This window comes from Caretta caretta, chromosome 4, assembly GCF_965140235.1.
Source record: "Caretta caretta isolate rCarCar2 chromosome 4, rCarCar1.hap1, whole genome shotgun sequence".
Lineage (NCBI taxonomy): Eukaryota > Metazoa > Chordata > Testudines > Cheloniidae > Caretta > Caretta caretta.
The window spans coordinates 95,798,768-95,816,995 of NC_134209.1; the positions used below are offsets into that span (position 1 = coordinate 95,798,768).

The 18,228-nt window shown below is 44.8% G+C and overlaps 1 protein-coding gene across 2 annotated transcripts in view; it reads right to left on the reverse strand.

Moving 5' to 3' along the window:
• The window catches only part of ZDHHC2 (zDHHC palmitoyltransferase 2), a 72,169-nt gene that overhangs the window by 40,035 nt on the left and 13,906 nt on the right, over window positions 1–18,228 (reverse strand). For both annotated transcript variants that reach the window (XM_048848160.2, XM_048848161.2), the window contains exon 2: window positions 7,353–7,379. In XM_048848160.2, the coding sequence (XP_048704117.1) occupies window positions 7,353–7,379 (27 nt within the window). The remainder of the gene's footprint in view (window positions 1–7,352; window positions 7,380–18,228) is intronic.

Genomic DNA, 18,228 nt, shown 5'->3' on the forward strand with positions numbered 1-18,228 from the left:
AATGAAAAATCTGCCGTGGCCAGTCTCTTTTAGTACGTAAAAGTATCAGATATGGCTAAAAGCATCATTAACAAGAATTTTAAAGATATGATTAATACTTTTTTTTTCCTAGTACCATATAAGAAAATAGTTTCCGAATTACCTCAAATTTGAACAAAAATGGTTCTTTGGCCACAGACTATTTATGCAAAATTTGAAGAGGAAATTACCATTTTGAGGATTTTACAGGAGGGAGCAAGGCTAAAAGAGGGCTTATATTATAAATCTAGAGTTAGCCTTTGTGAAGAAGCTACCACCTCTCCATACAAAAGATTCTTAAAAGCCTGGCACTGCTCAACACAAACATGTAAATTCTCTTGTCAAAATGAAAAACTCTTTTGCTCTTTCAAAAGCAAGTGCTATCTTTTTAGAAAATGTCACATAATCCGTTATACAAACTCGTAATGGAAACAACATGAATAGAATACTCACAATTCATTCATACTTTTTCAAGCAATCACTGATAATCAAAGAAAAAGCGACCTGACCATCTTCGCTGCTTTGTGTCAGGAGAAAAAGGGGGATGGCCAGGATTAAGTCAAGCCTTAGCTAATGTGAACAGAGCAGATAATGGTAGAAGTATTAGGCAAGCACTGTTGATCAAAAAAACACAAATCCTAGTTCACGAGGCTACATAATCCCTCCACAGTGACGTGACATGACAGAGAGTGATGGGTTATGACAATTAAACAGGGCTTAACTGCAGCATATAATAAAGAACTATATGGTACTGCAGACCACTGACAGAGAAATTCACAATTAAAGTAATTAACAAGGGCTATTCAAATTGCTGTCCTTCATGGCACTGACACAGCACAAAATATTGCAGTGCACTTCATACCCAGTAGAAATTATTGTACTGAAAATGGGAAACATTCATTACACTATAGAACACACTTGGAAAAAGGGGAAAATCATATTGCAGGGATGATTTTGAAAAACCGCATACTCATTAATTGACAACACAATATGCAATTCAGCATATTGTTTATTTTCCATTATGATTTACAACAATACGATGACAGCACCACACACATTCGTGGTACAAAATGACTATAAATCAGAGGACTTTCCTGGTGCAATATAAATATCAAATAAACTGTAATTATAATTATATTCAAAAATACGTTAAAAGAACATTAAGGTTGCAAAGCGAAGCACTCAGAAGTTAGGAGCCGCCAGAATTAAGTTTGCCTGCATACCCTTCTACGTATGCAGTATGATATGCTCTTTAATTATGTGATCACATGCTGTTTTTTCTCCAAAGGACCCCTGCCGCACTCAGTACCCAGAACAAATAGAGTTTACTCAATGAGTAGCTATTCAATGTTTTGTATTATCCTCATTTTACAATGTGTGGTCCTAGGATTTATTTACTGTGTACTAATCAAACCCTGTTCAGAATACAAAATCAATACTTTCATCATTGGCTTTTCTATGGCACTCATCACTATAGAATCCACGTGCTTCACAAACACTAATTAATTGTCTATCACTGTGAGGGGAGGTTGGGGGGGGCTACTACCTCATTTTATAGAGCATGATCTGAGACACAGAGGGATTAAGTCAAAAGTTTCCATTAATTTTGGCAGCCCAATTTGAGATGACAAGGACCTATTTGTTTTCCAGAGTACTTAGCCTTATATAGCACTTTTTATGTTCAAAGCACAGCTCCCATTGTCTGCATTTGCAACTGTGAGTGCTCAGTTCTTCTGCCAATCAGACCCCAGAGCATCAAGTTGGGCACCCAGAAAATGAGGCAAATACACCAAGTGACTACCTGTGGAAAGTTTGGTTTAAGTGACTTGCCCAGCATCTCTGTTGCAGAGGCTGGGACAGAATCCCATTTTCCAGGGCAGCATTCAACTGTATAACCATGAGACTACTTTCTCTTCCTGTAATCTCGACTCATTCTCCACACACCTTCCAACTTCTGCAACAAATGAACCAGGGGTCCTACACAGAACAGCCTCTTTTACTACACAACCCTGTTTGATCCCCTAATAGGTCCATCCTGTGAACTGAATGAGGCAGAAGTTCTATGGAAAAAAAAGAGTCTTATTTACATGATCTCATACTATCATAAGGCATACACACAAGGGGGCCAAATTAAGATTTCACAGGCAAACATAGTTCTGCAGTTCCGAACTTTTCAGTGCTTGACTTTGCAACCTTAACTTTCCTTTAATGTAGTGGTTTTGAGTCTCATTTCTTATGTAATTAAAAAGGCAAAGTGAAAACAAATTCCATCACTTGGCATCATATTGATACTGACATAGGTCATCAGTTGGAATGTTTAGACCAGGGATGGGCAAATCTTTTGGCCTGAGGGCCACATCTGGGTATGGAAATTGTATGGTGGGCCATGAATGCTCACAAAATTGGGGCTGGGGTACAGGAGGGGGTGAGGGCTCTTGCTGGGGATGCGGGCTCTGGGGTGGGGCTAGGGATGAGGGGTTTGGGGTGCAGGAGGGTGCTCCGGACTGGGACTGAGGGTTTCAGAGGGTGGGAGGGGGATCAGGGCTGGGGCAGGGGTTTGGGGTACAGGAGGGGGTCAGGGGTGTAGGCTCCGAGCAGTGCTTACCTCAAGCAGCTCCCGGAAGCAGCAGCATGTCCCTCCCCTGGCTCCTATGCAGAGGCACAGCCAGGTGGCTCTGCATGCTGTCCTGTCCACAGGCACCGCCCCTGCAGCTCCCATTGGCCACAGTTCCTGACCAATAGGAGCTGCAGGGGTGGCGCCTGCGGGAGGGGCAGTGCGCGGAGCCCCTGGGCTGCCCCTAAACCTAGGAGCCGGAGGGGGGGCATGCCACTGCTTCTGGGAGCCACAGCACACGCATGCGGAGCAGCCCCAAACCCCACTGCCTGGTTGGAGCATGGGAGTGGGGCAAGTCCCAGACCCTGCTCCCCAGTGGGAGCTTGAGGGCCGGATTAAATCAGCTGGTGGGCTGGATGTGGCCTGCGGTCTGTAGTTTGCCCAACCCTTCTTTAGGCTCTCAGAACTTGTGTCAAAGGAGAAACTGATAGCAGTAGTAGGTTGCCATTCTCCATATGGACCAGCACTAGAAAGGATGAGGCATACACATGGACAGCAAAGGAATAGAAAGACTCAGGAATCTTGGGTTCCATCCCGGGTACTGCAGTGTAACATGTTCCAGCCCTCTGTAGAGAAAGAAGTGGTTCGGGACTATTTAGAAAAGCTGGACGAGCACAAGTCCATGGGGCCGGATGCGCTGCATCCGAGAGTGCTAAAGGAGTTGGTGGATGTGATTGCAGAGCCATTGGCCATTATCTCTGAAAACTCATGGCGATCGGGAGAAGTCCCAGACAACTGGAAAAAGGCTAATGTAGTGGCCATCTTTAAAAAAGGGAAGAAGGAGGATCCTGGGAACTACAGGCCAGTCAGTCTCACCTCACTCTCCTGAAAAATCATGGAGCAGGTCCTCAAGGAATCAATTTTAAAGACTTAGAGGAGAGGAAAGTGATCAGGAACAGTCAGCATGGATTCACCAAGGGAAAGTCATGCCTGACTAACCTAATTGCCTTCTATGACGAGATAACTCGCTCCGTGGATGAGGGGAAAGCTTGACTTGTTACTTGTTACTTGACTTTAGCAAAGCTTTTGACACGGTCTCCCACAGTATTCTTGCCAGCAAGTTAAAGAAGTATGGGCTGGATGAATGGACTATAAGGTGGATAGAAAGTTGGCTAGATTGTCGGGCTCAAAGAGTAGTGATCAATGGCTCCATGTCTAGTTGGCAGCCGGTATCAAGTGGAGTACCCCAAGGGTCGGTCCTGGGGCCGGTTTTGTTCAATATTTTCATAAATGATCTGGAGGATGGTGTGGATTGCACCCTCAGCAAGTGTGCAGATGACACTAAACTGGGAGGAGAGGTAGATATGCAGGAGGGTAGGGATATGATACAGAGGGACCTAGACTAATTAGAGGATTGGGCCAAAAGAAATCTGATGAGGTTCAACAAGGACAGAGTCCTGCACTTAGGACAGAAGAATCCCATGCACCGCTACAGACTAGGGACCGAATGGCTCGGCAGCAGTTCTGCAGAAAAGGACCTAGGGGTTACAGTGGACGAGAAACTAGACATGAGTCAACAGTGTGCCCTTGTTGCTAAGAAGGCCAATGGCATTTTGGGATGTACAGGTAGGGGCATTGCCAGCAGATCGAGGGACGTGATCTTTCCCCTCTATTTGACATTGGTGAGGCCTCATCTGGATTACTGTGTCCAGTTTTGGGCCCCACACTACAAAAAGGATGTGGAAAAATTGGAAAACGTCCAGCGGAGGGCAACAAAAATGATTAGGGGTCTGGAACACATGAGTTATGAGGAGAGGCTGAGGGAACTGGGATTGTTTAGTCTGCAGAAGAGAAGAATGAGGGGGGATTTGATAGCTACTTTCAACTACCTGAGAGGTGGTTCCAGAGAGGATGGTTCTAGACTATTCTCAGTGGTAGAAGAGGACAGAACAAGGAGTAATGGTCTCAAGTTGCAGTGGGGGAGGTTTAGGTTGAATATTAGGAAAAACTTTTTTCACTAGGAAGGTGGTGAAACACTGGAATGCGTTACCTAGGGAGGTGGTGGAATCTCCTTCCTTAGAAGTTTTTAAGGTCAGGCTTGACAAAGCCCTGGCTGGGATGATTTAGTTGGGGATTGGCCCTGCTTTGAGCAGGGGGTTGGACTAGATGACCTCCTTAGGTCCCTTCCAACACTGATATTCTATGATTCAAGGGTTCTCAACCTTTTTTTTTCTGAGGCCCCCCCCAACATGCTATAAAAACCTCCATGGCCCACTTGTGCCCAAGAACTGGTTTTCTGCATATAAAAAGCCAGGGCTGTCATTAAGGGGTAGCAAGCAGGGCAATTGCCTGGGGCCCCATGCCACAGGGACCCCCATGAAGCTACATTGCTCAGGTTTCAGCTGCAGCCCCAGGGGTTCCGGTCCTATGCGGTGGGGCTTCGGCTTTCTGCCCTGGGCCCAGCGAGTCTAACGCTGGCCCTGCTTGGCGGTCCCGGACCCATGGTTGAGAACCACTGTTCTAGTGCTCAGACTCTTCTGCATGTTCCCTGTAAGCCTGGCCCCTTCTGCCTTTATCCCCTCTCCCAGTCTCATCTTTTCCTCCCCAGCACCTCATCCAAGTCTCCCCTCCCACGGGGTTTCTCATCTCAGTTCCAGTCTCCTCGCCCATTCGATCCCAAGTCTCCTTCTCTGCTCTCAACTTCCAAGTCCCTGAGATTTTTCAAAGGTTTATAACTTAGCCAAATTTGCAGTTTTTCTAGGCACATCCCTGACACAAAAGCAATCCACCTGCCAAATTCTGAGCCTTGCTCCGGAGGCACTAGAGTTTCTCAATGAAATAGTAGTAAGATTTTTTAAAACCAAAAATATGGGCAAACCGATGTATTTTTCTCGAATCTCATTCTCAGAAATGGCTGAACTATTTTTGCTGAAACTATTTTTTGCTGCATAAACATTCAGCCTGAGGCAGACAGTCAGCACAGGAAATTTCATCCTGAGTGGTTAAAGCTTGCCCAAGTTATAAGCAACTGAAAACTGGGAAATGCAGGCAGGACTACCAGTGCCGCCTATTATAAAAATGGGAATTTTGAGTGCCATCTAGTGCACTACAAGGGAATTACTGCAGAACTACCATCTGGTCTCTGCATGCAAAGACAGGAAAATCCACTGGCATTATTGTTTCAAAATTCTCAGATCAGGCGTGGGAAACTACAGATATGTTTTAAGTTTACACGTGTCAAATAGATCATTAATGGAAATCATGAACTGCACAAAATTTGATTATTTTGAATTTCTTAACTTGACAAAACTCACTGCTGCACTGAGAACCACATATGTGGCAACACAAAAACTACTGGAGTTACACAAACACAAGAAAAAGCTGAACCATTTCTTTTAAATGGGTGGAGAGGTGGAGGGAAGGGAGAGACTTGCATCCCTGAACTACCCCGTACATTTTCCTAGATGCTACTTCAATAAACTTGAAAGTAATATAGCCTAGAGGGAGCAATTCTAGTGATGACTGAGAAGGCATTTTCATTCCAATCCTCTATTTTCAAGGGTATATAATTCTGAAAAAATCCTTCTAGCTGAAATTATTCATGCTTCTTAGTCTTTTTCTGAAAAAAGTATGTTCAGCTGTTTGTTTTGTGTGTATGGGGGGGAGGGGGATCCTCTGGAAATTTCTAGATCTAATCCAGACTAGGCAAGTACTAAGCAAACAACATTGCCATTACAGCTGGTTGACATTTTTCAAACAAATTTTCCTGTCAGACATGTGGTTTCACTGAAATCAACATTTTCCTACAGGAAAATGTTGATTTTGACACAGGTTTTCAATTTTCCACTTGGAAGAATTGTTTGGAATGGATGTTCAGAAACCTTTTTTTAATTTCACAAATGTTAATTTGAAATGACAAAATTTGTTTCAACAATCTGACTTTAGTTTTTGATAAAAATGTTGTAATTTCCAATCTGAAGCTTTTTGGAATTTTGATTTGTAAACATTGCCATTATTTTGAGTTTGTTCTGCTTCAGAATGGAATGCAATTTCAAAATGTCAACATTTCCCATTAGAGGTACTTGGAAAATGTAGGTTTCCTCTCTTTACTGTGCAATGGCTATTTGGAGCTCAATGTGAAGGAAGTTTGATTATCAAAGTCCTGACTGAATAGATGTTCACATAATAGAAACCACATCACACCTGATCTCTCTGCTGGCTGTCCCTACAGACATATCAAATATTAAATAGGTGTAGAGAATTAATTAACCTCATCCAACAGAAGTAGATTTTTTTCTAGTCAAGTGAGTAGTGGAAAAGTTTTCACTACTACTGCCTGTCCCCAGAGGTAACTTTATTTCCACTAAAATTCACATATTTTAAAGTACTTTTTTTCAAAGGGGCCTCATTAAAACAGAACAGTACAGATAAGGAAGGAAAACAGAACTCTTCTATTCTACAGACCTAGTACTTAGAAGAAGTCTAAGCAAAATAACTTTTTAAACACTACAAACTTGAGAAAACTAAAAATCACTGAAATCTCCTTATTTTTTAAAACCTTACTTCTTACAGATAAATCCGTGGTCGTAAAAACAATAGATTAGCTGTTTGTAAGTGAGATTCATAGATCCAGTTAATGTGATATACAGGATTTTGCAATAAATTTGAGGTACAGGTCTGATTATTTTTAAATGATCAGAAGGCCTGCTTATTTTTCTTTTGTGTTGCTCAGCTTCATTAAATGACAGTGTTGTTTAAGATACATATAGATATATCTTACCTTTTTCTCCAATATTTGCCATGGATACTGCAAAAAAAAAGAAAAGAAAAAAGGAATAAAATAAAAAACATGATTTGCTATCATTTGGAAACAGATAAAGTCCTAAATCAAATATTTCAAACATTAGTTTCCCAACATTCCTTTGATAATAAACAAACATCAAAACTTCAAGTTTAGACACCCTGTATTTTTACACTGAATCATGCTTTTATTAAAAATATGTTTATGGTGTTGATTTTTTGTGATGATTAAATAAATTATCAATGCCACGCCAGAGCTAAGCAGTGGTGCTAGAACAATGTTTATAGTGGGGGCGCTGAGAGCCACTGAACCAAACGGTAAACTCTGTATATAATGGAAACCACTTGAAGCCAGGGGGTGCAGCAGCCCCCCCAGCACTCCTAGTTCCAGCATCTATGGAGCTGAGATTAGAACTCGGATGTTTTTGGCAGACACTCCGTTTCACTAGACCATACTGCCTCTCCCATTAGGCAGAATTTCACATAAAACTGCCAACATTCCAGCACCAAGGCCTTAATCAGTAATCCATAAAATTATGGAGACAACCTTCCGAGAGAACAAACAAGTGACCTAACAAGAAGCAAATTGTTTTTATTCGGAGCGTTATACAACAATACAGAAACTCATTACCGTCACTTGAAAAGGATGGTTCTTTTAAAAGCAGTCACTAGCTTCTTGATAGGAGCACTTGTGGCACCTTAGAGACGAACAAATTTATTAGCGCTAATAAATTTGTTAGTCTCTAAGGTGCCACAAGTACTCCTGTTCTTTTTGCGGATACAGACTAACACGCTGCTACTCTGAAACCTAGCTTCTTGATGTGCAGCTGGAGTGTAATACAGAGCAGATACTACAAAAAAGAATAAAGCCATTCCAGCAACTCCTCTAAAGGTGAAATGTAAAGCAAGACACATTTATGCCATTTACTGCTCGCTTATGATATATTAAAATGGGCTCTACTTGTTCATTTATTTTTTATTCCCTCCTCCCCATTCCAGCTTGCCTTGTTTGTTTTATCGTTGGGAATACCAAGTACTGACTTCCCTTTTTTTGATGAGGACTTTTGCAAGATTTTGGAGGACCAGAAGGATGACACTGCTAAAGACTGCAATCAGAAATGAAACCACCACCCAGGTTAGCTTACAAGGAAAACTTCATGCACAAAGGCCATCTTTACAATCGACTTCTGTTCTTCAAATTTCCTTGCTGTTACTACCACTACTGGAAACACTGTGAACTCAGCACAGATGGTCACCAGCATTTTAATCACTGCACAGAACTGACCAGTTAGGAGCAGGTTTACATGATAAGGCGGTTAAGATATTGGTGCCCTGTCTACACGCCAATGTTACTACCACGAGTGGAGCTCCCTTCCTTTCTAAGGGCTATCTGCTTCAATGGAATCACCTACTGTAGTACCAGATTGACTTACCAACTCAAAGGAAAAAAGGCATAAACAGAGTCCTGCTCAACCTGATACAGAGCAGCAGCAAATTCCATGGCCTTCCACTCAATGCTCCTCCTCTTGGTTCATGCAAGACACAGAAGATACCTAGCCAAAGTATTCCTGTCAATCACAGTTATTGTTTCACACCACAGAGGGAGAGGCAGTTACTCTCGTAGTTGATACAATAAGGATTCTGAAGAGGAGCACCAGCATCTTGAATTGGACTCTCAATTTAACTGGCAGCCAATGTTAAGTGCAGTGTAGCAGTATGATGTGCTCTCACTGGTGGGCATAATTCGCATGTGGAATGCTACGAGCAGCAGCAGTTGCACCTTTTGTTGACCTTCAGGATCAGCCTCCTGTGAAAACTATTGCAATATAGTCTCACCTTAAGGTGATAAAAGCACGGATCACCATGGCTAATCACATCCTCAGTAGAAAGGGTACATTCTCATCAAGTGAAGATGAAAACATTACTGACTACTTGGAAACCCACAGAAGAGTTTAAAAGGACAATAAAATAATGCGGCAACTGAAGAATATATGCAACTTATCAGATATCCACAGACAATCCATCCATTTCTCAGAATGCTGCTCTCTTCCAACCATCACCATCTCTATCTTGTCTATTCTGAACCTTAGCCTGCTGTTTTTCCTCCACATCCCTATTTTAACCAAACATCAGAACGGCAGGGAGACCACAATGCCAGTCCTAGGTAAGAGGACAGCTAGATCTCATCAGCACATTGGTGGCACAGCAATAGGTTCTCAACCTCCTTTATAAGTTAAGCGAGAGGGACTGGAAGATTGAGCTACATAGGACTCCAAAAAAGTAAGCGTTCTTAGTGAAGAGGAGCAACTGCTATCACCACTCAGATCTTTCCCAGAGGAATGCTCAAAGCTACCATAAACACTTCACACAGAAGTAGGCAGAAAGCACTTCATGATTCACAGTATCACAGCTACACAGTTCTGTAGAAGATCTGGACGGAAAATGGTTTTCAGAAAAAGTTTCATCTTGAACCAGGACAAAAAGTCAAGCCTGAAATTTTTCACAAGGGACTTCCAGAAAATTCCATTTTGGGAGAAGCTAGAAAGCTCTTGTGAATTTCACTTTCTACCTGTAAAATTGACAAAAGCCTTCCATCCAGTTAGCAGGGAGGCAGTGTCAGGGCACTCAGCCTCAGCAGCCCTACTGGAAGGTTTTTTTCAATTTCACTTTCTGGCTGCAGGTAGACAATGACATTGGCAAAAGCCTGCCAGGCAGGCTGCCCTCATTTAAGTTTTCCTAACAGAAAAATAAAATTACTTAATAAAATTGGAGTTTTCCCATGGAAAATTCTGATTTTGCAAACAAAGCCATTTTCCAGTGGGAAATAATTCCCAACCAGCTGTATTCGGTAACTACTTAGGCATTATATATTGTTGTAAGACTCCACTTGTGGTTATTTATCACACTTCCTTTTAGATGATCTGTTTAAGATCAAAGTTTCCAGAAGCTATTTACTAACTGCTACTGTCTAGACTCTAGAGGAAACTACCCTTTCATTTCAAAGGGCTTATCTAGACAAAAAAGTTTCACCAGTTTAAACTTGTTGTGATTTTAAACCTATTTAGCTAAACCAGTGCAAAAGACTGTGTGGGCATTCTTATTTTGGTTTAAATAAGGCTTATTTCAGTTTATTTTAAGTCAATTAAGAATTAGGGCTGGTCTACAAAAGCCACCTTGCTTTGACCTAGTTGTGCATGAGACTACACTTAAATTTCTCTCCTACCGACGTTAAGTGCTCTGTTACAGTGACGCAGTAACATCACCTCCTGAGCAGAGTTCAGCCATGGTCAATGTACTGAGGTCGACACAGGGTGAGTGTACACATTATTACTTATGTTGAGTCTAACAGCCTTCCAGCAGCTGTCCCAAAATGCCCAACACTGACCACTCTGCCGAGGGGTCATGGAGACCAGAAGGCCCCTCTCCCCTTTAAGGCCCTACTAATTTTTGAAATGCCAATTCCTGATTGTCCAGAATGGCAAACACAACATGCAGCTCTCCCTTGTTGTGTGTAACTGCCCAGCTGATCATGCCAGCTACATACTCCAGATGCACTCTGGCTTGGAGATACTGGATCTTCTGGGCCTGTGAGAAGAAGAGGCTGAGCAGGCACAGCTATGAAATAGCCATAGAAACATGGTCATCTACGACCAAATAGCATGGGGGATGGAGGAGAAGAAACTGCAGCAAGCATATCAGAAGGCCAAGGAGGCGAACAGTCATTCCAGTGCTGAGTCGCAGACCTGGTGCTTTTACAAAGAGTCACGTGCCATATTTAGCCAAGACCCCCCCGACCCCACAGACCACCCTGGATACCTCTGATGGGGGACATGTGACCAGGGGTCCAGCTATGCTGCAAGCCAGGACCTTTTTGAAAGTCCACTGCAGTCCAGTCAGTCCCAGCAGTTGAGCACAAGTAAGCCTGACGCAGGGGCAAGAACCTCAGGTTAAGTCAGTAACTGTATTTCCCATTGCAATGATGTAGTGATGGCACTCCCAACTTCAAAGGACACAGCTATCCACTCTTCAGTAATATACTCGTACTAGCAGAGGTAGCAATACAACAAAGAGAGGTAGCATTATCTTATTTTTCATTCCCCATAGTTAGGCCAGGGGGTCCAGGTGGAGCAGGTTGTTTATGTATCCAGGGTTGTCCCTTGAATCCTCCTGAAAGATCTCGATGGAGCTCTCATGGAGGTACTCCGCAATCTTCTGCTGAAGGTTTCTACATATGGCAGCCTCTTCCCCTGCAGTAGGACACTTTCCCTACACCAGTCAGCAATAACTTCAGTAGGCAACACTGCAATACACAGTCTAGCAGCATACAGGCCCGGGTGGGCGCTCTGGGACAGCAGCAGCAGCTGTACTTTCCATGAGATCAGAGAGATCAGCTAAAATCACTACCATCTGTGGACAGTGGTGCCAATTTACAGTGCCACTGCCCTATACTTATAATTCCATGCAACTGAGCAATTCCCTCCTCGTTTCCCTCTCCCCTGCAAGCCATACTCACCAGGGCTGGTGCTGTGAGTGGTGCCATACGCAAGCACTCCCAAGTAGAAGTGTCAATAGACATGTCTTGTTTAAAACTTTAGGGGAGCAAGGGAAGGGAGTTCTGAATCTTAACGCTTGCTCTCTGTTGTGACTATATTGACAATGGTACTTGTGTGTGATTTATCTGCAGCTGCTGCCATGGCACCCTTGAGGGGTTCCCCCTCCACACCCACACAACACCTGAGCCAGACAAGGAGGAGAAAGAAGAGGACCTGGGATCACATGTTCAATGAGATCCTGCAAGCCAGTGCTGCATCCGACCTTGAGCAAAAGGCCTAGAGGGTGAACACTGCAGATGGCCTGGAGAAGGAAAGTGCAGACTGGAGAAAGGCTCTGGAGTCCAAGCAGAAAAAGAAGAGGGAGATGCACCAGGACATAATGGGCTTCTCCAGCAGCAAACACAGGCTCTTATGGACCTACAGATTTAACAGTCACAGGCTCTCCTCTCTTTGCAGTCCATGGACATCTCCATTACAGCACCTCCCTACACCTGCCTTTCAACATTTTATGTGGCATCAGGGGCCTCATCCTTACCCCTACTACTCCACTCCGGTGGACATTAAGACAACCACAGCCTCACATACACTGACCTGTGAAAGCCACAGTTGCTGAATGCGTAGGTAAAATGGACATGAATGTTCTTTCCCCTTCATAAATTCTGCTCCATTAAATTTATTAAGTTTTTAATATATTTGCTTTTAAATTACACAGATTTTTCTTTGCACTGGTTTTGTTACTGACTACAATTCTATTATTTGGAAATAATTCATCTTTATTAGTTCACAACATATGCTGCAGAGTGCCTAGCACTTCTGAAGGCACCCACTTATTTGTTACTGTTCAGCATGACAACTCAAACGGTAGTAATCATAAATGTACAGCAAGCATTGCAAAATTAATAGGTGCATTGACAGTGTTATATTCATAGATCTACATCAAGTACCCCAAAATTCCGAACAAGTCCCAAAACAGCAGGACCAAGGGGAGCACAGTACACCACTATTCATTACTGTGGCTCTCTGTTAAAGTGCTTTTTCAAAGCCCCTCTTGGCTGTATAACTCCACATTGAGCTCCTGTAATAGCCCTTGTGTCTGGCTATTCACACTTAGCAGACAGCAGCTCCACCTCTGCGGGAACTCCTCCCTGTTTGTTTCAGAGATATTATGCAGGACACAACAGACAGCTGTAACCTATGGGATGTTTTTTCATTGAGTTAAACAATGTTAGCATCCCTTCAATCTACCAAAAATTCATTCAACTCTCATTCTGCCCCTGCTGAGCTGGTAGCTGCATCTTTTGTAGGTGCAGTCGAGGTAGTCAGTGTATGGCTTCAGAGGTCAGAGGAGCAAGAGGGAGGCTGGTGTGACGGGTTGGACCCCTTAAGGTGCCACATCATGTGCTGAGATACCACTGAGCCCACCTGTTATGCCAGCCTGGGCACCCTTTTTACCTGTCTTGCTGTGCTAGGCCATTAAGCCTTCTCCAGCACACACCCAGGCAGGCCACACCCAACTGCAAAGCCAAACAAACACTGAGATCAGTTCTGGGAAAACTCAGCTTAAGAGGCTTGCCCCAGCACTCAGGTGTCCACCTCTCTTGAAGTACAGACCCAAAGGTATATCATGAAATCTGCCTCCTCTCTCAATGTGGAGGAAGGCATGCACAGCCTCTTCTCCTCCTCTCCCCCCCATTATGAATTGTACAAACTGGGTTACATGATAAACAAGAAATAAATGTATTAACTACAAAAGGTGGATTTTAAGTGAACATAAGAGATAGACAGGACAAAACAGAATACTAAGCAAATAAAACCAAACACGCAAATTAAGCTTGTTTCACTAAAGAAATTGGTTACAAATAGTAATTTCTCACCCTAGATATCACTGCAAGCAGATTACAGAAAGTCTTGAAAGGCAGCTACACAGATCTCCAGGTTGACACCTCAAGTATTGTTATTCACAAACTAGACGCCCTTCCAGCTTAGGGCTTGTCTACACTGGCAAGTTTTCTCAATGAAACTAATGTCGACATGAAAAAATTGACAAAAGCAAAGTTGCCAAAGCATGTCTACATTTGTTCCCTCTGCCAACAGATTGTGTCCACATTCGGGGCACCATTGTCAACAGCGAGAGCAACGGAGTGTGGGTATGTATCCCACAGTGCCTGGCGACACCATCCATCGCTAGGTGTTGTGGGAATGCGGAAACGGAGCACGGCGCATCCTGGGATGTGCAAAATGTACTGTCATGCACCGCTGTGTGTCCCAGCCCTCCGATGGTTTCTGGCTTCCTTTTGCGACATTTTTCCAGCTGTCAGTCTTTTGTAGTGCACGCCAGCATCTGCAGTGAGAGAGGATGGATCCCGCACTTCTTTCCTATGTGCAGTTAATTGTCATGAGGACACTGCGCATGGCAGCAGAGTTACTCGCAAAGTTACTCACAGAGGATGAATTGCAGGCACCCGAGTGTGATACGGACAGCAGTTACTTATCAGTGTTTTGTGCATTCACAGAGCAGCTGCATACAGTAGATTGTCGCTTTCGGGCTAGAGAAACAAGCACTGACTGGTGGGATCACACTGTCATGTAGGTGTGGGATAAAGACCAGTGGGTATGTGCTGAGCTGGCCCCCGACCTGCGGCGCAAGAACACCAGAATGAGAGCTGCCCTTTTGGTAGAGAAGCGTGTTGCAATCGCTGTGTGGAAGCTGGTAAATCCAGACTGCTACCGGTTAGTTGCAAATCAATTTGGAATAGGGAAGTCCACTCTTGGGGCTGTATTACTCCAAGTGTGCAAGGCAATAAATTGCATGCTGCTGTCGAGGACCATGACTCTAGGAAATGTGCATGAAATAGTGGATGGCTTTGCAGAGATGGATTTCCCTAACTGTGGCAGGGTGATCGATGGTACACACATTCCAATGGCACCAGACCACCTTGCCTTTGAATACATCAGTAGGAAGGGATACCTCTCCATGGTGTTGCAGGTGCTTGTGGATCACCAGGGGCGTTTCACGGATATCAATGCAGGCTGGTCTGGAACGGTGCATGAAGCATGCATCTTCAGGAACAGGGGCCTGTACAGAAAGCTGCAGGCGGGACTTTCTTTCCAGACCACAAGATCACAGTGGGGGATGTGGAAATGGCCACAGTAATCCTGGGACACCCGGCTTACAGCCCTGGCTCATGATACCTTACACAGGGCACCCGGACATCAGCAAGAAGCGTTTTAACAACAGGCTGAGCAGGTGCCGTATGGCAGTCGAATGTGCCTTTGGCTGTTTGAAAGATCGCTGGAGGTGTCTCAGTGGCAGGCGAGACCTTACCAAGGACAACAGTCCTGTGGTCATAGCCACGTGCTGCACTTTGCATAATCTGTGTGAATCTAAGGGTGAAAAGTTTGCTCAGGTTTGGAGCACTGAGGCAGAGTGCTTGGCTACACAGTTTGAACAACCAGAAGCTAGGGCTGTCAGAGGAGCCCAGAGGGCTGCTATTAACATCAGAGAGGCTTTGAGGAACCACTTTGACAATGAGGGCAGTAACAGGTCTGCTTTGGAGTTGCTTCTCTGATGCATCCATGTACAATTTTGGGGTCCAAGATCCAGGCAACACAACGCTTTAGAAGCCTGTTCCCAAGAGTGAATTGATTGCTGTACGCTTCTGTAGAACACAGAATAAAAACGCTGTACCATTAAATACCTTAGCCTTTATTTATTGTTAAAAAAGGGTAAAACCTCACAACTGTGTGTAGCTCCAGCGATCATTGTGCAAGCTGTGAGAGGGGGTGGAGTGATGGGGAGGCTCAGGAGGGCCGTGAAAAGGAATGTGTGGGCATAGAGGGGGGTGGGGTTGGCAAAGAATTGTGCACGTGCATGTGGTGCAGTGGAGGTCGACCACGGATCTGCTCAGTCTGCAGCTGTGTGTCAAAGGCTTGAGCAGCTCCGTCTGATCCTCCATCACTTTTATCATCTGCTCCGTCGCTTGCCTAGCAAAAGCAGCACTCTCTTTTCTGTCCTCCCTTTCGGCTTCCCAGCACTCTTTCCGTGCCCTGGTCTCTCTCTCATCACGCTGCAGCACCTCCCGGAACAGGTCTTCTTTGCTGCGCCTAGGGTTCTTCCTTATCTGCCGAAGCCGGTCCGTGGGGGTGTGTGGTGTGTTCCTCAAGGTCTGTACTGCACAGAAGAGGGATTGTTACATTCCAGCAAACAAATGAAATATTTTAGTAACCAGGGCCTTCTACTAGTAGAAATCACTTTCTCTCCGAGACTCTAGGCAGGCACACAACTCTGCGAGCACCCCAATCATGGTGAGTGTCAGGAGTGGGGGGAAGCGGTTGTGCGTACAGACAAAATGGTCACGGCTTGCAGGGCAGCTTTGCATTTTAATTTTAAAATTATCACACACTTTTTCCACAGGTGGCCAACCTGCTGGCTGACAACTTACTGCTGCGCTTAACCAGGGAAACCAGGGCACAACTATGGCATGCTTGTGGCTTTCACCCTGGTCTATATGCAGCCCAGCTACGTGCCGCTTTGGGCCCAGCTCCAGTGATCGCTAAATGGCATGGTACAGTTTCCTACAATGGGAGAACTAACAAGACTGCAATCCCTTGGAATCTCGGCAGAGGATTAACAAGTAGCTCTTTGAAACTTTCCAGAGCCTCTCTCTGGAGGATTCCCTGCAGGTCTCGATGTCCATCGACACCCTGCTTGGCCATGCAGATTAGCTACACAGGGCAATGTCCAGCTTACAGAAAATACTACCTGCCTCCCACTTTTCGATTCTCTACACAAGCCACAGCAATGTACCCAGCGTCTCATCTGCTTCCTGCTCCCCATTGAGAGCTTCCTGAGTGGAGAAAAGTTCCTGGCTGCCTGCCCCACCGGGTGACCCTGCTGGGAGCACCACATCCTCTTCTAGCTCGACTTCTTCATCCACAATTTCAGCCTCTCTTTCTGCTGCCTCCGAAGTAACCACAGGGCTATCGGCAATGGAAGTGGGATCACCACCGAGGATAGCATTCACCTCCTTATAGAAGCGGCAGGTCTTAAGTGCACCACCGGAGCGATGGTTCGCCTCCCACGCCTTATGGTACGCCTGCCTCAGCTCCTTTATCTTCGCTCTGCACTGCTGCGTGTCCCGATCATAGCCCTTTTCGCACAAGCCTCGAGAAATTTGCCCGTATGTGTCCTGATTCCTACGGGTCACTCGCAGCCGCGATTGAAAACTCCTTTCCCCGTATACTGATCAGATCCAACAACTCAGCGGTGGTCCAAGCGGGAGCAACAGCCACCCATGCTCACCTGGGAAGCCACCTGGGAAGCCAACAAGCAGGAAATGAGATTTAACATTCCCGGGCCTTGCAATGGGGAGGGGCTGGTTGGCTGCAGGGCAGCGGAATTCAAACTGCTGACCAGAGCAGCAGCATGGGAATTGTGGAACACTTTCTGGAGGCCAATAAAATCGGGGAAAAAAAAAAGAACAGCTGTAGTGTCTACACTGGCTGTTTGTCGACAATAAAGGGAGGGGAAAAGAAAAGTCTTTCGCAGGGGTGGAAGTTTTTTGTTGCGAAAACTGGGTGGGGTTTTTTCGAAAAAAGTCACATTGCAGTGTGTACGCTATTGCTGTTTTGTCGCCAAAACCCTTCTCCCCACAGTTCAGTTCTTGCTTCCAAGTGTTTCACAGTGACTCTGAGTGGGGAGGCAGAGGAGAACCTCGATGATGTCACTCCCCTGCCTTATATAGCTCTTGTGTAAGGCGGGAACCCTTTGCCTCCCAGTGGAAGAACACTGCCATTCCAAGGGCTGGGTCCAGTACCAGGTGACTCAGACCCATGTTTCTGCAGGGCTGTGGCAGCCATTGCTCGTAGGCTGTCTGGAGTGATCACAGGAAGACTACACTCTTTCACAGTCCATTGTTTTTGCTAATAGGCCATTAGCCCTGTCTGGCATTTCCACTGTCTGAAGGGATAGTTGGAGGTGACACCCAAAGTAACACATTTGAAATACAGATACATGGTCAATATTCCTAACTTCAGATACCGAAATGACACAGGCAAACAAATTGGATAATCACATTCAGTAAATCATAACCTTTCCAATGATATCTCACATGAACCATCTTGCATAAAGCATATCTCAGTTATGTCATATTCATAATATAAGCATATTTTCATAAAGAATATGGAGTGAAACGTCACAGCTGGTCCCCCAAAATCACTACTGGCATTTCAACATAGCCATTGGTAATCTGCCAGTCAGGAAAGAGATCCCTGCTTGCAGCTTTCTGAACAGTTCTGTGTTCT